Source organism: Lepidothrix coronata, unplaced genomic scaffold, assembly GCF_001604755.1.
Source record: "Lepidothrix coronata isolate B3197 unplaced genomic scaffold, Lepidothrix_coronata-1.0 Scaffold179, whole genome shotgun sequence".
Lineage (NCBI taxonomy): Eukaryota > Metazoa > Chordata > Aves > Passeriformes > Pipridae > Lepidothrix > Lepidothrix coronata.
In genome coordinates, this window is record NW_016690359.1 from 951,269 (window position 1) to 972,541 (window position 21,273).

At 43.7% G+C, this 21,273-nt stretch overlaps 1 protein-coding gene across 2 annotated transcripts in view; it reads left to right on the forward strand.

Annotated features, from left to right (window-relative positions):
- Nucleotides 1-21,273, forward strand: part of MSRA (methionine sulfoxide reductase A) — a 256,046-nt gene that overhangs the window by 96,087 nt on the left and 138,686 nt on the right. For both annotated transcript variants that reach the window (XM_017830482.1, XM_017830483.1), the window contains exon 3: nucleotides 20,184-20,303. In XM_017830482.1, coding sequence (XP_017685971.1) covers nucleotides 20,184-20,303 — 120 coding nt within the window. The remainder of the gene's footprint in view (nucleotides 1-20,183; nucleotides 20,304-21,273) is intronic.

The following is a 21,273-nucleotide window of genomic DNA, read 5'->3' on the forward strand; positions in this document are numbered from 1 at the left end:
TAAATTGAGTTGTATTTGCTTGTCATGCAGTGGCTCATAATGAGATAATTGGTTTCTTGATGTAAACAAAGTATAGACAGAAATAGGATGTTCAGTAACAGAGAAGATCTAATTATGGATGGTTTTAGGGCTGACAAACAGATCCAAGCTTGGTCACCTTCTGCTCCACATTTATTAGACAGCAGCACATTCCAATAATTCCCCAGAGCTGGATTATTGTTGTGCTTTGCTGTGGCTGCCCCATCCCTGGAAGTGTCCAAGGCCAGGTTGGACAGGGCTTGGAGCAACCTGGGATGGTGGAAGGTGTCCCTGCCCATGGCAGGGAGTGGAACTGGATGACCTTCAAAGTCCTTCCATCCCAAACCGTTTTATTTCAATGATAAAGTCTTGACCAGGGCAACTTCTCAACTAAAGGAAAATAATTTCACTTGAAAGGGGGATGATGTGTTTAAAAATGGATAAATCCATTCAGAATTTCTTTTACTCTTGAAACAGCTCCTGGTGGCCTTGGCAGATAAAAATGTGTGTTAGGAAGTCCTTTGGTCTGACTGAGTTTTCAATTACTACTTTTCACCAAGAAAAGAAAATCACACACAGGAAACAAAGAGTGGCCACCAAGAGAAAATATCTTTTTTTTTTTTTTTTCTTTTTGTAGACAGTAAAAATAGAACAAACAATTTTTCTCTCTTGGTCAAAGAAAAAGGAGAAAAGTTTAAATCATAATACAGGTCAGTAGATATTTTATCTCTCTCTGAAGAGAATGGAAGAGTTCCTGATGTTGAAACAGGTGTGTGTGCTGTGACCCAGATGTAGGAGAAACATCTACAGAGACATCAGCAGATGTTCCAAGGATCATGTTGTGGAATAATTGAGAGCCAGAGGGAAGGTCTTCCAGAAGGGATTTGTGTTTCTCATGCTAATTATCTTTAAACATCTTGGAAGGGTGAAGGAATTGCACTAATTGGCTGGATTTGTAGAGCTCTGAAGCATTAATGGTGTCCTGTGTTCACATGCTGGTGGAAAAATGGACACTGGATTTCTGTAGATCTGGAATGAGAGAATAAACCTGTAAAGATAAGGCAGAACAAAAAGGAATGGCCTAAACAGAAGATGCTCTGTCCTTAAACCAAATCATGTTCCTACTCCTACCTTTCCAGTATGTTTATTAAAGAAATTATCCTTAGTTCCAATTTTCCTTTTTTTTCTGCGTTCCAGAACGTGACTTTGTCTTTTTGTTACCTATTCCAGAGAACTGAAACACAGCCCAGACCCCTGACCCTGCTGTTGGGTCCTGGTTCATCCCTGTTGTCACCTCTGCCTACACATGGGGTCACAGATTGGTTTGGGTGAGAAGGGACCTAAAAGGTCATCTCATTCCAACCCCTGCCATGGGCAGGGACGCCTTCCACTAGCCCAGGTTGCTCCAAGCCCTGTCCAGCCTGGCCTTGGACACTTCCAGGGATCCAGGGGCAGCCACAGCTTCTCTGGGAATTCCGTCTTAGCTCCTCACCACCCTCACAGAGAATTCCTTCCCAATATCCTATCTAATCCTTCCCTCTTGCAGTGGGAAGCCATTCCCCCTTGTCCTGTCCCTCCATCCCTTGTCCAAAGTCCCTCTAGAACTTTCTTGGAGCCCCTTTAGGCTCTGGAAGGGGCTCTAAGTTCTCCCTGGATCCTTTTCTTCTCCAGTTGGACACCCCCAGCTCTCCCAGCCTCAATCCAGAGCAGAGGGGCTCCAGCCCTCAGAGCATCTCCGGGGCCTCCTCTGGATTCTCTCCAGCAGCTCCACGTCCTTGTGCTGTTGTTCCCCAGGGCTGGAGGCAGCTCTGCAGATGAGGTCTCACCTGAGGGGGCAGAGGGGCAGAATCCCCCCCTCCCCTGCTGCCCAGGCTGTGGGATGAGCCCAGGACACGGGTGTCTCTGGGCTGGGAGTGCCCATGGCCGGGGCATGTCCAGCCTTCGTGACCCCAAATCCTTCTCCACAGCTCCTCTCCTCCCTCACATCCTTGCCTGGAGTGCAATGTTCTGTTTGCTGGTCAGACCTTCAGGGGATTTTCATTCTGAAGCCACAGCCAGGGAACTGGCTGGCTTAAATCTCTGTTTAAGATTTGAAAATCTAAACTTGGAAGCCCTGAAGCAAAAATTTCCCCCTAAACCTGTTGTAAAATAAGGTGATAGACACAAAAATAACCACAGTTCTGGGACTTTTTGAAATAAAAATCTCCATATTCAGTTTTTCTTGTCCTATGGAATTCTATGGCCATTATGCATTAAATGCTGCTCTGATTTGATGGAATTGTGCCTCAGCTTTGTGGAAGTAAATGGGCAGTTACAGAGCTCTGTGGAGACAGACCCAGATAAAAACAAAGTGCTTGGTCTTACCAAGGACATTTCCTGACGTTTATAAACACTAATAAGGGACAATAAAATGTCCCTAATGCAAAGTGAAAGCTGTCCTTGATCAGCACAACCCTTCAGAACATTCTTTTCTTTCAAAGGAGCCACATCTCCTTTTTCCTTCTGAAAACAAAAGTAATGTGGCCTTCAAACACAATCTCTGGGCTTCTCCATCAGGGAGTTTTTTATGTTAATTTAGGTTTCTGGAGGTAATGAAGAATTCAGCTTTGTGTGGGTTTTCACTTAGAGTGGATGGTGCACATTAGGGAAGATCTGGAGGTTTTTAAAAGTCAGATTGCAGCTTTTCAATCAGCATCATTCGGCTTAAAACAACCTTTTCATTATGTTTTCGGGACTTTTCCACAGAGTTAATTTTCCTCATTTTAGGGATAGGGCTCTTTGATCCCCAAAAGCAGGAATAGTCCTCAAGAAGAGTGTTATTTTTCTATTTTTCTATTTATTTTTAAAATTTAGAGGGGGGGTTATTTATTTTATTTTATTTATTTATAGTTTATTTTCTATGCAAAAAGCCAGCAGAGCACCTGGATGACTTTAACAATTGCAAAAGCCTTGCAGAGAAGTAATTCCCTGCCAGTGATAAACAGGAATAGAGCAATGACTGGGATGAACATATGCTTGGCATCATTCTGAGTTGGTTTAAGTTTGAAATAGAAGTAAATTATCCTGTTAATGACTAAAGGCTGCCCTTCTCTGTGTGTTTGTTTATGCTCTGGGATGTCCACATTTACCATCAGCATTTCTCCTTTGGTTCCTGCTAATAAAGCACACAGTGATGAGGATTTATTGTGTTCAGCCATGAAAAAAATACGCAAGAAGGTTTTTGGAGGGAGAAAATGGTGTTGTTTTGATAATTTTAGACATACTGTGACATTCACAAAGTACTGTCAGCCCATCTTGCAGATCCTAATGGATTTATCTTCTCAAGGCTGCTGTCACAGCCTGGCAGTTTGAGAACTGGGGATGTGAGACTGAGAAAATAGGGCCCTGTACTGATAAAATATGGATTACTTATTCAGTTTAGGAGAATTCAGAGTGATTTTTGAATTTTCAGGTGTTTTTCCTCACCTGATCAAGGTGTTGGTGATCTTAAGAAATTTATCATTAAATATCTTTGCTTCAAATTTAAGATATAAAAGTCTTTGTCTGCTTCTAAAATACTTGCTTGGAAATACTCTGGAAACTTGGAGGACTCAAATGGAATAGAATCGTAGTCACAGAATGGTTTGGACTGGAAGGGACCTTAAAAATCATCCAGTTCCACCCCCCTGCCATGGATAGGGACACCCTCCACTAGCCCAGGTTGCTCCAAGCTCTGTCCAACCTGGCCTTGGACACTTCCAGGGATCCAGGGGCAGGCACAGCTTCTCTGGGCAACCTGAGCCAGGGCTTCCCCACCGTCCCAGCCAACAATTCCTTCCCAATATCCCATCTAACCCTGCCCTCTGGCAGTGGGAAGCCATTCCCCTTTGTCCTGTCCCTCCATCCCTTGTCCCAAGTCCCTCTCCAGCTCTCCTGGTGCCTTTAGGCACCTGAAGGGTCTCTAAGTTCTCCCTGCATCCTTCCCTTCTCCAGGTGAACACCCCCAGCTCTCCCAGCCTATCTCCAGCCCTTGGAGCATCCTTTTGAACCTTTATCTTGATCTCATTGTTGCTTTCAACTCATAGGGCTGGAATTCATCTCAGTAGATTTTAGGTGCGTAACCTAAAGTTGTCTTCAAGAATTTCCTGCCCAGGTCAGAGAGGACACATTTGGAGGTTGGTTCAGAAAATCTGCTTCAGAGAGAAATAAATCACCCCCTGTAGGTTGTGTCAAACACTATATAAACCACTCTCTTAGACCAGAGGGAATTGATGCCTTTGCATAAATATGTTGCAAATGTTTTCTGCCATTTGAGGCGTCCTGGGGCGTTTGAGACATCCATGGGGGTCTGGCAGGGATGATCCAGGTCTCAAAGGAGATCCAAACTCTTCTCAACTAAGGAATGAAAGCCAGTTTATGTAGAACATCCCAAATGATTTTATATACCTTTCCTTAGGGATTCTTCATGCAGGTAAATTTAAGCATAACGTATAAGGGAAACTATCCTTGATCTCCAGCTTCCAAGGACATGCAAAAGGCATCTCAGATGGTACCAGATGCCTTTATGTGTGCATTTGTCACAGAATCATACATTGGCTTGGGTTGGAAGGGACTTTGAAATCATCTCATTCCACTGGAACTGAACCCTGGATCTCCTGGATCTTTGGAACTGAACTGACTGTCACGGGAGCTGCTCCTGTCACATGGGAACACAAATAGTGGAGATTTAAGTTATTCACATCTGCATGATGGGAAGTCACACCTGTTGGCTGGGAAGAATTGCTCCTAGAATATTGCTCCCAGAATCCCTTATGTCCCAGTACATATTTATCTAATAATATTTTTATTATGAAATATATGTCATGTATATTTATATAATAAGGCTACATTATTTAGGGTATTTAGGGTAATACTGATATGGGGTTATGTTCAGTGACAATCTGTGCTGGCTGGTACAGTCTCTGCCTTCTCTGGGTGACACAAGTCTTTTGTCTTAAAAAGAGAGTAAAAACTCCATCCTTTAAGAGGCTGAAACATCACCTTATTCCAGATTTTCACTGTAGACCACCTGACTTTGCTCTTTGTGCAGGACACACTTGAGAAATGAAGGCAAAAATACATTTCAGAAGAAAGAAATGACATGATCAGTTTTCCAAGTAAGATAAGAGCTAATCACAAAAAAAAAAAAAGAATAATTCTGGTTTGAGTTGAATGTAAGTAATTTTGAAGCAGAGCTGTAGCTGTTTGTTTGTGAGCCAGGGAAGACAGCATGTGATATGTCAGGCTTTGAGATGGAATTTATTGGTGTGTCATTGGCTGAAATCCAACATTATGCTCATAAATAATATAATCCTGGTGTGACACATTTCTGCTTGAACCTTGTCTGGAAATTACGGAGACTCATGTTATGAATTATGGAGCAGCAGGCACGTGTTTGAGGCAAAAGGAGAGAAATGCAGGAATGTCTTTGGAATTAGGCACAGCATCTAAAGGCACATGGATGCAGCAAGGGCAAGGTGTCCTGGTATCCAGAGGTGTAACATGGAGCCTCAGGCTGATGGTCATCCAGTTCTTTTTGACTCTTTCTTCTGGGATGGGAAGTCTGGTGTGGTGGTGGATGTTGGTGTCGTTGTGTCCCTCTCTTGTATTCCCTCAGCGCTGCCTGTTGGCTCTGAATTTTCCCAGAGCTCCAGACAAACCTTGATGCCAACATCCAGGATGGGAGTCACTCAGTGTTGCTCAGTGGAATGTGCCTGACCAGCCAGGAAAGGACAAATGTGGGGGTTTAACCATCAGAGTTTCCACTCAGACTCCTCTGGTGTGAAGGAGTTTAAACCTGTGGGAGATAAAGAGATTTTAATTTACTTTGCTTTCTGGAGACCAATAAACCCAAGATCATTTTGCTGTGCTGCTGCATTAAAGATCTGGGCGTGCTTTTTAGATGTAGGACTTCTGGTCACTAAATGGTCCCTCTTCACACCATTATTTCTACTCTGCTACAGAAATGCACACCTGGGTTGTCTTTTTCTTTCCTTACTCTGGGCATGCAACTGTTCCCAGGCTGTTTTGGAGACAACAAATTGATTCCCTTTGGGATGAGACCTGCCTGTGGTTCTGGGAGTAGTTCATCCCAGGTGCCACTCCTTTAAGCTGGAGAGGGACTTTGGACAAGGGATGGAGGGACAGCACAAGGGGGAAGGGCTTCACACTGAAACAGCACAGGGTTAGATGGGTATTGGGAAGGAATTGTTGGCTGGTAGGGTGGTGAGGCCCTGGCACAGGTTGCCTAGAGAAGCTGTGGCTGCCCTTGGATCCCTGGAAGTGTTCAAGGCCAGGTTGACCAGGGCTTGAAGCAACCTGGGCTAGTGGAGGGTGTCCCTATCCATGGCATGGGGTGGAACAAGAGATGCTTTAAGGTCCCTTCCAACCCAAACCATTCTTTCATTCCGTGATCAGTAATGACAAATAATGAATTAAAGATGTTTGGGAATCTTTTTCTGCTGGACAAGTTTTTTAAACTTGACAAACATTCTAATAATCACCCCTGACCTGCTTTAAAGTTGTATCTCCATAAAAACCCCCAAGCCCCAAAGGAGACAAAGTGACTGGTTGCACAGTGATGCTGTAAAAGAGGAAACAGCTCTTTCTGGATTGGCATGGATGTGGGAGATGTCGTTGGGAAGCAGGTGGGCTGAAGGCATTCCATGGAATGACCTCTCACTGCTCCCACCCTGGAGCTGCACAGCTGTGTCTCTGTGACTGCGGTACCGGAGTTATCCCAGCCTGGCTGGACAGCTCCAGTCATCCCAAATACATCCCTACAAGGATCTCTGGCAGCTTCAAGGTTAGAGAAGCTGTTTGTTGAAGCAGGAGTGTGTCCCTACACCCCTCCAGCTCAATCTTCTGCCAACCACATCCAGAGTGCAGAGTATATTTTGGGATGTCTAAGAAAACCTCTCGGAGAGTTGCAGGTCATGGACTTTGCTGGGAGTAATGACAATTCCTTTGCCAAGACATCCTTGCTGTGCTGACCCTCTGCCTTGGCATTTATTGTAGTTCATTTTCAACACTTGGCCATGTTTTTTGGGAATGAGTTTCCTGCATAAATGGTAGATGACTAACCACATTTATATTTGGCCTCCGTCTGACCCCCTGGATATAAATTAGTTTTCCTCTAACAATCTTCTCTGGTATTTTATTGAGTAATTATCTTGTTTGGGAGTGGGCAGGGAAGGGTTATTCTCTTTTTCCAAGTGAGAACACACCATCATTTCATTGGCTCCCAGCAGATGAGAAAATAACTCTTGGAACTTCCATATTTCCATTAAGGACAGCTATGGTTCAAAATAGATTTTAATGATCTTTTAGGTGCACTTGGAAGGCATTTATTAGTTATAAAAAAGGAAAAGGGTTAAGGGGAAAGGAGGACGAAAGGGCTGCTTGTTGAATTGCCCTGTTATTTGAATGTAATTATTTTTTGCTCCTGAGCAATTATAGATTGCAAGTTTAAATAATTGTCAGGGTGCCTACAGCTTTCTATTGTTGTCTGAAATCTAAGGCTATAAATATAATAAGTAATATGAGATTACTTTTGCTGAATGTGTCTACAGCAGTTCATTTAACTCAGCAATAGTTATCGGGGAAAAAAAAAAAGAAAAGGAAAGAAAAGGCAATTTTTCTATTCCTTCCAGTAAACAAACTTTGTAAACAGGTTATTATTTTCTGCAACACGGCCCTAAGAGTGATTCCGATTTTGCGGGTAACAAAACGTGCTGCTTTGCTTTCATAATGATAGAATATATTTTGTTTTGCTTTTCTACATCTTGAGCTCCCGGAGGTGGCCCAGAGATTAGAGAGATTTTCACAAGACAAGGGCAAGGCTTTGCTATTATTACAGGGATGAATTTATATGAAAGACAGAGTTTCAAGAGAATCGAATGGATTACACAGCCCCGATGACATCTCTTATTTTGTGTGTACATCAAGTTCTTCTTGAGCAGCAGAGCACTAAAGTGTGTCAAATGACCGAGGATGATCTAAAATGAATCTCTGCCAAACACTGGGATGCTCAGAGGGAAGGAAGATCATGAAATGATTTGAAAACCTCAAATCAATGGCTGAACTAAAGATGTGATGCTTTGCAATGAAGCAAGTAATCAGGTTGTTGATAGGCCCGTGTAGCTCCATCTCAATCTCTTCAACATATTATTGGAGCAGTGATTCTTTTTATCCCTGGCAGACTTTTGAAACATAATATATTAAGAAACTGTTCCTGCTTCAGAGGAGGTGGAAGGGTGACCAGACTTGGGCATGATTTATTCCTTAGTCACTGTATCCTGGGATTTTCTGCTGGGATCATTCAGATTAAGAGGTTGCACTTTGGGTGGGGGCGACCCTGGGATCGATCCAGGCTGGGGGTGAACAGATGGAGCAGCCCTGGGGAGAAGGACTTTGGGTGCTGGTGGGTGAGAGGCTGGACCTGCCCCGGCCATGGGCAATCCAAGCCCAGAAATCCCCGTGTCCTGGGCTGATCCCACAGCGTGGGCAGCAGGGGAGGGGGAATTCTGCCCCTCTGCCCCCTCAGGTGAGACCCCACCTGCAGAGCTGCCTCCAGCCCTTGGCAACAGCAGCACAAGGACGTGGAGCTGCTTCAGTGAGTCCAGAGGAGGCCCCGGAGATGCTCTGAGGGCTGGAGCCCCTCTGCTCTGGATTGAGGCTGGGAGAGCTGGGGGGGTTCACCTGGAGATGAGAAGGCTCCAGAGAGACCTGAGAGCCCCTTCCAGTGCCTAAAGGGGCTCCAGGAGAGCTGGAGAGGGACTTGGGACAAGGGATGGAGGGACAGGACAGAGGGGAAATGGCTTCCCACTGCAAGAGGGCAGGATTAAATGGGATCTTGGGAAGGAATTGTTGGCTGTGAGGGTGGTGAGACCCTGGCACAGGTTGCCCAGAGAAGCTGTGGCTGCCCCTGGATTCCTGCAAGTGTCCAAGGCCAGGTTGGATGGGGCTTGGATTAACCTGGGCTAGTGGAAGGTGTCTCTGCCCATGGCAGGGGGTTGGAACCGGATGAGCTTTGAAGTCTCTTCCAACTCAAACCATTCCTTGATTTTATGATTCTGTGGTTAAGATTTGATTCTGGTTTTGGACATTTCAGAGGTGAGTAAAGAGCTACTGATGGTTTTCTTCATCACATTTTCATTGTTCCAATAATTTATTGGGTAAGAGAAATTAAAAAAGAGTAAATAACTACTTCAAGGAATCAGAACTTTGACCATAACCCCTGCCTTTTTTCTGTGTCCTTGGGACACTTGAGTCATCATCTTTGTGGCCAAGAAACATCAGGTGCCTCGAGTACTCCTCAAGACTCCTCTTTAATTGATTAGACATGAAATACTTGCAATTTTAATCCCAAATTTTGCACTTAAGGACTGATTGTTCCTACTTTGTGGATAGCACTTCTTTTCTGCAGGTCAGATCCATCTTTGGTGCAATACTGCTTTGGATGTGAGTCAGTTGTTCATGGAAAATGATGCCAGTTGATCCCAGCCACGAGCATTCACTCAGCTGCATTCCCAAATCCCCAAACATGAAAGGAAACAGGTGTTTATTGGTTTCCAACAGCTGAATTAAAGAGTTTGTAACAGAGCCCTTTGATGTTTAAGGAATGTACCGATGCCAATGCCCCTGTAAAGTGAAAGCTCAGCTTTGGAGAATGTTGCTGTTTTGTTCTGCATTTGTACCCAGAACCCAGCACTGTGAAAGTCAAATCTGGGACAAAAGATTTATGTTCTTCGGATTTGAAAACAGCAACACCACTAATGATGGAAATCACCTGCAGAGAGAATGTCTTTTACAGTCAGAATTCAGGCCTGAATTCCCAAAGCCTCCTGCTCATCTTGTGTTTCCCAGTTCTACACCTGTCTAAAGAGAATGGAATTCCTTATTTATACAAAGCCTAGTAGACAGAATTAGTTCAATTTTAAAGTGGATTAGACTAAACCTCAACTTGGCCTAGTGGGAGGTGTCCCTGCCCATGGCAGGGGGTGGGACAAGCTGAGCTTTAAGGTCCCTTCCAACCCAAACCATCCTGGGGTTCTGTGTTGTTTCTCTGATCAAAGACCGAATACATTGTTTAGGATGGAAATCTTCGGGAGTAAGACATTGAAGTAATTTTTGGATGAATTCTCTATTTATTGTTAAACATTTTTGATTCCTATTGTCCAATGCTTTGTCTTTATGGAATCATGGAATATCCTGAGTTGGAAGGGACCCACCAGGATCATCCAGTCCAACTCCTGGCTCTTCACAGGGCACCCCAACAATCCCACCCTGTCCCCGAGAGCGTTGTCCAAACACTCCTTGAGCTCTGGCAGGTTTGAGGCTGTGACCACTGTCCTGGGGCATCTTCACTGGTTGTCTCCTCAACTTCACAGATATCGAGGTCACCAGTTGTCCTCTTTGCCTCCACATGTTCCAGCAATCACAATTTTCCAATATATTTTCTGTATTTTTGGAAACAGCTCTTTATTTTGTCGTGTTTTCCACATTCCTGTAGTGCAGCGAAATTCCACTGGCAGAAGACGAATTAGGTGAAAGTTGCTACTTTTAATCCAAAGTTTTGCTGAAGAATAAGAACATATCGAAATTTGGGGAGGAAGAAGCTAGAGAATATGTAGTTTTATCAAGTGGTGTTTAAATAGACATAGAATCATAGAATCATAGAATCATGGAATCACTAAGGTTGGAAAATACCTCAAAGGTGATTGTTTCCAACTGTTAAAAGTCATAGCCATGGCATGAAAAAGAGATTTAAACAAAGACCTGTTAATTGGCATCTTTTGGTATTTTTCCAAAAGGGATTCATTCTTTTGCTTTGGGACCACTCATTCCTCAGTTGTGGATTATGTACAGTAATATTTAATATATTGTATTTCATGTGTGCAAAATGCTTTTTGCAGTGATTAGGAACAAAGCCTGTACCCCAAGTCTGTGGAAAAAGGGAGGGAAGAGCTGCAGAGGTTGTTGGATTTCCTCACTCTCACAGGTTCTTCTTTTCCTGAGAAGTGGATTATTTAGATTCTCATTATTTAGACCCAAGCTGAACTTCTGAAGGCTCCAGGTGCAGCTCATGGGATGTGTCACAGGCACAGGGACATTCTGGGCCATCTCCTAAAGGTCAGAAAGTTTGGCCTCTGTTGCTTTTCCATCTTCTTCCAGCGTGTGTGATGGGAACCTTTCAGATCACCAGAAACGATTTTTTTGAGTGGGCTATAGCTGGGATTAGAGGCAAGTTTTCCAACAGAGAATTTGGATGGTGGAATTTTATTAAGTGGAGTCACCAGAAAACGGCTCTGTTGATCTTCAGGATAAAAATGGTGTAAATATTCCTGCCTATTGGGTGGGAAAGAATTCCAAGGCAGTGAATAAGGCTACTTTGGAAAGTGTTGTGATGCACTGACTTGTGTCTGTCCCTGCTCTCTGCTGGTAAAGCTCAAAACTGCATTTAAACAGAATACTCTGAAACCTCTCTTGTTCAAACTGAGAAGTTCAGAGCAACTGTGCTTTGTGCCTTATTAACATTCTCGAGATTGGCTTCAGCTTTGTTTAAATCCTGTTGACTTTGTATTATTTATAACTTGTAACGTGCTTTTAGGATGGAATGAATAAACACATTTTGCCAGTCGTTTTCTGCATCCCCCTCTTGCTTTTCCCACTCCGAGGGCTGTTGTCTCGTTTTTTTTTTTTCCAAAGTCATCTTTATGACACGTTATTTCTGGTGCTGAAAAACATGGCAGTTTTTCTCTTGACAGTAAAATATTCCTCTCCTGTGATGATAGTCTGCTTTTCCTTTTACAATAACCCTAATCTGTTGTGCAGATTCCATACAAACATCCCTCCATACACAAACACGGATGTCAGGAGCCACCTCGCAGGCAGGAACAAATTTCCTGGGCTTTTGTTAATTTGAATGAACATGAGGCTTCTGCTTCTCCTATGGAAAAAAAAAAAAAGGCAGCAAACCCAACAGTTTCTCTGGGAATTCATGCAGTGTGAACAGAACATGCCTTGGCAAAATGGTGAGCCAAGAAATTCCTCTTTAGTTGCTCTGTTAGGCAAACTGCATTTTAAATTCCTTGCCCAGGGCTTTGTTTGACTTGCCCCAGGCAAGCTGTTCAACATATTTATCAACCCTGTTGTAGCATTAGAGCCAGTGCTTATCTGGGAAGATCATCCTCTTAATGCCATCTGTCACCAGGAGTTTTATTTCTTTCAGCAGAGCTTGTTCTCAATTTCAATTTTTTTTTTTTTTGTTTTCATATTCCTCCCAACCATTTCTTAGTTGATTGTTTTCCAGGGATCTCAAATAATCTGTGATTGCTCAAATATTCTGGATGTTGAACCCCCTGAGGGTATCAGTAATACAATTTTGCTGCAAGTCCTGATTGATAACACGAATCCCCTGTGCATCCAGATGGCTGCCCAAAGAGCACCCTACACGATGGGGGTGTTGTGGAAAAGATGCATTTGAAAGGATGGTGCATTTCAATCTGAGTCTGGAATTCTTTCCAGATTCTCGACAAGAACTGGAAAAAAATCAGAACAAAGGCTCTGGGGTAGCTTAATGCTGTATTTTTGTCTTGAGGACACAGCTTTGATCATTTTAGATTTTCAGGCCCTTAGTAAAGGTTGTGTAAGTGCACAGACAGTATCAAGGTGTTCAGCAAACCTGGATTCACTCACTTCACGTGGGATTTGAGATCCAGTTTACTTCTGGATTTGTGTCCACATTGTAGCCAGGTGAACAATCACTGTGTGTAGACTGGATATGTTGGATGTTCTCCTGGGCTGCCAGGATATCCTGACGTGATTGTCCAGACAGGGAGATCATGAAGTGATGGAATGGTTTGGGTTGGAAGGGACCTTAAAGCTCATCTTTATCCACCCCCTGCCATGGGCAGGAACACCTTCCACTATCCCAGGTTGCTCCAACCTGGCCTTGGACACTTCCAGGGGTGGGGCAGCCACAGCTTCTCTGGGCAACCTGTGCCAGGGCATCCCCACCCTCACAGCCACCAATTCCTTCCCAATATCCCATCTAACCCTGCCCTCTGGCACTGGGAAGCCATTCCCTCTTGTCCTGTCCCTCCATCCCTTGTCCCAAGTCCCTCTCCAGCTCTCTTGGAGCCCCTTTAGGTACTGGAAGGGTCTCTAAGTTCTCCCTGGATCCTTTTCTTCTCCAGGTGAATCCCCCCAGCTGTCCCAGCCTGTCTCCTGAGCAGAGGGGCTCCAGCCCTCGGAGCATCTCCATGGCCTCTCCTAGAGATCTGCTGGATCCCATCCCATCTTCCTTGTCACCAACTTGCCCGTTGTTTCTTTAGTGGGGTGCACACAATGGTGCCCACCAAGGTCTCATCCTGACCTTCCCTGGTGAATCCGAGGTCCCCACTTCAACCTGAGGAATTCTTAAAATCAATGGCCCCCACAATTTCAGAGCAGAACCTTCCCTTTGGCTCAGTGCTCAGAAATACCAGTCCTTGGCCCAACTTCAATCAATCAGCTGAACCAACTGCTCTCCATGATTTTTTTTTTTAAGAGAAAATGCCAATCACAGTTGGCATTTGGCAGAAATGTTGGAAATGAGCACTATTCCATAGGTATGGAACTTGCTGAGCTTCAATTTATTCCTTCCAAAAGGAGGGAGAAAAAACCAAAACCATTTCAGTTCAAAGCAGCTGAGCATTCCCTTCTCCAGATTTTACAGAGGGAACTAAATCAATCGTATTCCAAAGCTGGGCCAAGTCCTGCAGTGGCCAAGGGAAGTGGGATATTGGCAGCTGTGTCTCCAGCTCCAGGGGAAATGCTGGATGCTCCAAGGTAGCCGGTGGGATGTACTTTTGGCTGTCCTTTCCTGCCTCAATGTATAGGAGCAGCTCCTCTTGGCTGGGTCCTGGAGCACTGGAGCAGCTGGCACAGCCATCGCTCCCAGGGTTTTGGAGCAGAATCTGGCACCAGAGCCAGGCTCCTCTGTCTGAGCTTTGGATAGATCCTGTCCTGCTCCTTCCTGATCTGGGCTTAGGGAAGAGGTTTCCAGGACCTGCTGCTCTTTGTTCTCTCAGCACCAGCTCGTTTGATTTTTTCTGAGGGTTTATTTAAACCCGACATTTCCCCCCCTACCAGTGGAATATATTGTAAAATCCTGATAACAGAAGGAGGAGCAGGATCCATATCCTTTGCAGTTCATCATCCACTGCCGACCTGGCATTGGAACAGCTCCTTAATCTACTGCATGGAAAAGTGCCTCGGAGTGTGGGAGTAGGGATTGCGGGCAGCAGGCCAGGGAAGGCTTGGCATGCCAAGGAAAGAATGCATTCATTCCTCAAAATATGACAAAAAAGAGGCTTCTGGATGGTCTGCTGGACTGCTGGGAGGGCAGGGAATGGGAAGGCTTGGAAATAAAGCTGGCAGGAGGGAAAGGTCGGTGGATACTCGGGAGTCAGGTGTGTCTGCACCTGATGCCAGAGGGGAAGGAAATGCCAGCAAAAGTAAAGGACAAAAGGCATTAAAAAAATATTCCACAAATTAAAATGCCGTCTATGTGGATATATCAGTGAAAAAAAATGAAAATTGGCCTGGATATGAAACAATCCACCTGCTGTGAGTTCCTTTAAATAAATGGAATAAATGGGAAGCTGAGAGTCCCTGAAGCTCAGCCTTTTCCAGCAGCTCCAGAGCTCTGGAGTTAATGGACGCTAATTAGGACAGAGTGGGTGCAGCTTGTGAGGGTTGAGTTTGGATCAGGAATCCCCTTCTGATGCAAATTTACTGCTCAGCTCATTTGCATAATGGAATCATAAATAGGAATTTGCATCAGGGAATCTGCGTGGAGACCGGGAATGATTCAAAGATGAGATGGGAACAGGCACTGGAGAAGGGATCAGAACAAAGGTGAGGAAAAGGTACCTTTGAGGATCGTGAAATTTCCTGTAGGAGTGGGGAAAACATCTTGAATGTTGAATAGTTTTCAAATAAATTTTCCCGTCTGATTTTTGTCCCCTTGTGATGGGCGATGTGAGCAGTACACAGAATAAAGGATCTAACAATATTACAAGCTGTGAACATTATTATGAGGATAAAGAACTTTGGAATTAGCAATTTTTCTTAGGATCCATCTAGTTTGGGCTGCAGCAGACAGTCCTACTGAGCTGGTCAGGTTAGTTACTTTTTATAGGTGTGGAAGGGAAATGGGCAACTGGGAAACGGGAAATGAGACAAATCGATTTGTTTGGGGAGATCTGATTCAACTTCAGATTCGGAGACTTTCAGGGGTTTGTAATGTCAGTATGTGGGGTATGGACTGGTTTCTCTGTCCTTAAAAAGTGCAAATGGGGTGCTCTGAGCTGGAGCTCTGGGGTCCAACATCAGAAGGATGTGGAGCTGATGGAGAGAGTCCAGAGGAGGCCACGGAGATGCTCCAAGGGCTGGAACCCCTCTGCTCTGGAGCCAGGCTGGGAGAGCTGGGGGGGCTCACCTGGAGAAGAGAAGGATCCAGGGAGACCTTGGAGCCCCTTCCAGAGCCTAAAGGGGCTCCAGGAGAGTGGAGAGGGACTTGGGACAAGGGATGAAGGGGCAGGACAAGGAGGAATGGCTTCCCACTGCCAGAGGGCAGGGTTAGATGGGATATTGGGAAGGAATTCTTGGCTGTGAGGGTGTTGAGGCCCTGGCACAGGTTGCCCAGAGGAGCTGTGGCTCCCCCTGGATCCCTGGAAGTGTCCAAGGCCAGGTTGGACAGGGCTTGGAGCAACCTGGGCTAGTGGAAGGTGTCCCTGCCCATGGCAGGGATTGGAATGAGATGATCTTAAGGTCCCTTCCAACCCAAACCAGTGATTCCAGGAGACAGTTACATTTCCGATGTCCAGGAGTATTTTCCCTGCCCTCAGGATGCCTTTCAGGAATGACTGGTGTCTCTCCCAACTCCTGTCTCATCTATGTGAGCCTTGTGTATTCAGATGTCTTGGGTGTCCTGAGGCATCTCAGATGACCCCAAATGTCTCCATTTAGGCAAATAAATTAATCCCTGAATGTCTGAGCCCCTGTGCAGTCAGTGCAGGCCTGGTCCACGTGTTTAACACAGTCCATAAAGCTGTTCCTCTCTGGAATCACCTGGGGGGCAATTCTGCTCAGTTTTTCTCTGAATATTTCACCACTCATTATCTCCAAGAATGGGATGTTTATGTCTTATTAGAGTAGCACTTGGCTTTCATTATTTTAGAAGAATACTTAATTTTATGGTGACTATTTCTTAGAAATATAAAAATACTCTGGGTTGCCCGTGGAAACACATGGCTGACAAAAAGAGGTGTTTAGAGGATCTATATGTGTATGGATGCATAAAGAGAATAGTTTGAGGAAAAGGATGTGGATTCTAGAAAGGAATATGGGTACTATCATTTATCCCCCAATTTTATGATTAATATTATTTATAGGGATGACTGAACCTTTAAAGATTCCTGTTTGAGTCTGTTTGGTTTTAAAGTTCAAAAAGCAAAAAAAAAGGAAATCTTTAAGTACCTTTTCAAATTCCAATTAAAAGTCAGTCAAAACCTATCACTAAAAGAATAGGTTTTATTTTGCAAATTAGCAATTAAAAAGTGACAAATATCTTCAATGCTCAAACACTCTTCTGCAATTCCCATTATGTTCAAATAATACTTTTCTTTCTGGGAACGTGAGGATGTTCCCCAGTATTTCCTTTCTTCCCTTTCTCTTAGGAATGCCTCTGGAAGCTCTCTATCTAACTCCAAAGCTCCACTCACTTCACCAGGACTGGGGATTATGCAAATTCCTTCATGAATAGTTTAAAATCACATTCATATTTTCTAGTTTCAAATTATAACAGGGGTGGTTTATTGGCTTTTATGTTTATTTCCCTACTGTTTTTTGGCCTTTTTCCCCCCCCCTCTGAGTTTTATTTAATTATTTAAATTTATTATTTAAATTATTTATTTCCCCAGTTTTCATCCTAGAGTAGTAGTAATTAGGGAAAGTCAACTTTTCTTTTTGTTCTACAAGTCTTGAACTGCGATTATTTCCCTGTTTTAGTAGTTGTCCATGTTTTCCATAGCTAAAGACAGGCAGTGCTCTGGAAAACAGGCACTCCATGAGCTCACGTGTCTTAAATCTGGAATATTATGTGGGGTTTTATTGTTAATATTTCTCTCCTTATGACAATTTCTCTGGCACCACTTTAGCAGAATAACAAACATCAGGCTCTGATTGTATTAATCCTGTGGAAAAGCAATTTAGTGCTGTATTGTTGTAAATTATGTCTCTTTAGGAGCAGGTTGTTTTATTATGACAAAGATTTCAATTTTATCTGTTCCCGTGGATGGGAGGATTTATTGTTGCTGTGAGGTGGCAGAGAAATGAGGAGGAGGCTTCAGCAAGGGAATAAAATGTCTCTGTCTCTCAGGGGAAGGGCAGCAGGATGAGCTCAGACATGAACTGGGAGAGGGAAAAGGGAAAGAACCTCTGAGGAGGATCCGGAGGTCACCGGGTCAAATTGACATGGAATCACAGAGGCGTTTAAGTTGGAAAAGCCCTCTGAGATCATCGAGTCCAACCATCCCCCAGCACTGCCAAGGCCACCACTAACCCATGGCCCCAAGTGCCACATCCACAGGGCTTTGAAATCCCTCCAGGGATGGGGACTCCACCCCTGTCCTGGGAAGGGCTTCACCCCTTTCGGTGAAGAACTTTCTCCTAACATCCAATCTGGAAGCATGTTTTAATCCATATTTCTCACACATACGTGTAAAACCACACGTGAACACAGGTTTTTGGGCAAGTTCCTTGTAAAAATATCCCGTGTATCCTGCCAAAATCCCTGCTGCAGTACAGTGAGTGCTGGGGAGGATGACCCAGGTTCTTATTAATAAACCCCTTGGGGTGAATTAGAGTGAAACAACACCGAATAATCAGTGTTTGTAAACATATATATGTAGGGTTTATTTTAGGACAGTTTTGTTTCAAAGGTAAACAGGTAAGTTGGTGTTTTGGGTGTTATCATCTACAGCAATATTAAAGCATCTGTAGCAATACAGCAACATAAAAAATGGCAATATGGCACTATTAAAGCATAGCAATATTAAAGCATAAAAATATCACTTAAGAGAATGTGTAAGGGAGAGAAAGAAAGGATAAGGAGATGTATATATATATATATAAGGTGACTGATATATATAGTCACCACCCACTGGATCCAGCAATGAAACTTGGGAGTTGCAGCTTCCATGTCTGTTGGTTGAAGTGGTGCTTTTGATCTGTTGGGGCTGGGGGAAGCCCCCCCCTAAACCTCAAAGGTTTCCTGAGTTATTATACACTTCCATCTCAGGTGGGAACACCTTGTACCTCCCCTGGGTGGGGAGTTTTATCGTGGATCACGTCACAGGACATGTCACAAGTGTTTGATGCCCCCAGGAGGGGTTTTCACAGCAGAGTCATCATGCAAGGGAGGACATTGGTATGATAAGAAGGATTATCCCACCTTGCAGGATTTGCCCTTTCTTAGCCTTCTTCCCTTATCTGGAAATGCAGTTTGTAGCTCCAGGGGTGCATCTGCACCCAGGACAGTTGGACAGTGGCACCCACTTCTCTGATCTGAAGGTGCTTTCCCAGTTGGCATGTTCAGGGAGGGGTGGGCTCTGCTGGGTGAGCAGCTGCTTCTTTGCACTTTGCTGCAGTGGACAAAAGTCTTGGGGTGATCTTACAATGTTTAAGCCATTAACTGTTTCACTCTCTGACAGTAGGGAACAGCCATTTCCAGCACTTTAACATGGACATGCAGATTCTTGACTTTTTCACACTGATCAAGCCTCTGGGAACAAAGTTCAGAAGCAGAAACTGGGAGGGAATTTCAAGAGGGATCCTACAAATTGCCACCAGGCTGATTTAGCTGAGGAACCCAAGCCTAACAGCCCCAGTGATCTCTGTAATTAGGGGAGAATAACTAATTTGATCATCAATTTATATCTTCTGTGGGCTGAACTGTCCTCAGAAGGTTCCTCCCTCTCTCCATAGCCTCCAGGAGCAGGTTGAACTCCTGATTTATGCAGTTTGCTTGAACACCTGAATTAGGAGAAATCCCAGTCATTACTTCTGTAATTTTTGGTCCATTACAACTTTAATTTAAGTTAATCTCTGAAGATTCAAAGGAATAACAGGCCTTTGTGAGCCATCAAGGTTGAGAAAGGTTCTGGTTGTACTTTGAAGGATCATTTCTGTGATTTTTTTAACTTGTCAAATCTTCAGTGTTACTGGTAGAAAACCCAGCATGGATCATTGATTTCTAAGTGTGTTTAATATTTAGCTTATTTTTAACTGCCTTTTATTTCAAATGTTTTGGAAAGGGAATAATAACAGGCAGTGTGTTATCGCTGAGAGAGAAAATACACAATCAGGAATCATCTTCACAACACTGGAGCGGGCATGACACCCTAAATGAATAATCTAATAATTAGTCTCTTAAACATTTATTTAACTAAGCCATCAGACAATTGGAAATGTTGGTTGTGCTTGTTCCTTGATTCCTTTAACCAGGAGAGTTTTGCTAATTCACACCTTTGTCAGTCTGATGTCCTTTGATAATTGGCCACGTGGGCGAATGACCACCAGAATCTTGTGTGAACATCAAGTGTCTCCGTGAATAAATTGCTAAACTGAAGCATTTTTCCTCTTGCATAACCCATAATATAATCCATTATTGCTGCCACCTCTGCCTGAAAGCAGAAAATGAAATAACTGTTTGCCATTAATACAAATTATTGTGTTTTGACAGCTTCCTAATCAACTCGAGCAAAAATGGTGCTGCACAAATAGAACAACTGCCTTTTAAGTAACTTTTTTTTTGGTGTGTGCCTGAGAATTCTCCTTGTTTGGGCCTTTGAACCATTGCAAGGTTTGTCCTTGGTGATATATTGATATTCAGAAGGATAAATCAGCTTTATTTGTGTCATGCTCTGATGCAGAATGGATTTTTCCATGTAGTTACCCTATAAATAATCTTGGAAAAACACTTGACCAGCAGGTGCTGCCTATAGATGTTGCCTCCACTGTGGAGTGTGATTAATATGCAAATAAGTGATTAATTGGCAGATTTTGATGTGACAGTGTGTGTTTTATGCCATATCCAGGTATGGGCTGTTTCTGGGGAGCTGAGAGGAAGTTCTGGAGGCAGAAGGGAGTTTACTCCACTCAAGTGGGTTATGCAGGAGGTCACACCCCAAACCCCACCTACAAGGAGGTCTGCTCAGGTAACTCTTCCTCTTTGGTTTTTGGGGATTGGGAGTGGAATCCCGTCAGATTATGAGGAGTTAAATGAGTGGCTGCAGTGACTAAAAAAATGTGGTGTTTGGTCCACCCTGGTGTTGGCTTTGCACCCTAAACTGTCTTGAAATCTGTCTGCCCATCCCATTGTTACTTCCTAATAGTTAATGAGTTAATGTGTGAACAAAAGAAAGAATTCTTCAGGAATTCTGTTTCAAATGCTGAAAGTGTGACCCTTAGAAAAAAATGTGAGTTTTGCTTTTACTTTTGTCTGTATCTGAGTATGAACGAAAATCAGCAATTTCTCATTTGCGTTATTATTAATAATTTGTTAATTTTTAATACAGTTTAATGCACAACATCCTGCCATTTCCAGGCCAAACCCTTGCATTTATTTTTCATTCTGCAGCACTAATAACCCAACACAGTTTCTTTCTGTGGCCTAAACCACAGAACCACTGGCAGCCAACTAATGTTGCTGTGGGAGTAAATCCTTGCTTTCCAGGACTTGTGGGGAATAACTTGGAAGTTTTCTTTTGGTTTATTTTCTGGTTAACAATTTTATGCCAAATGCTGATGTTGGTGCTTGTTCTCAGTGACAAACTGTCACGTGGGCTCGATGGAAAGGGTGTGAAATGGTCAGAGACAAACAAATAATGGACACTTTAGAAACGGTGCAGAAGTGCCTCGAGGAGCCAAGAAGGCAGGAACTCGGTGGAAATAGGGAAAAATGGGAAAAAGGATGTTTAAGGTGGAATGGAATAGAATAGAGCAGAACAGGATAGAATGGAATAGAAATAGAAAGGAATACAAAAAAAAGGAAGGGAAGGGAAATAGGAATGGAATGGAATAGGAATGGAATGGAATAGAAAGGCAAGGGAAGGGAAGGTTTGGGAAGGGAAGGTTTGGGAAGGTCTGGGAAGGTTTGGGAAGGTTTGGGAAGGTTTGGGAAGGGAA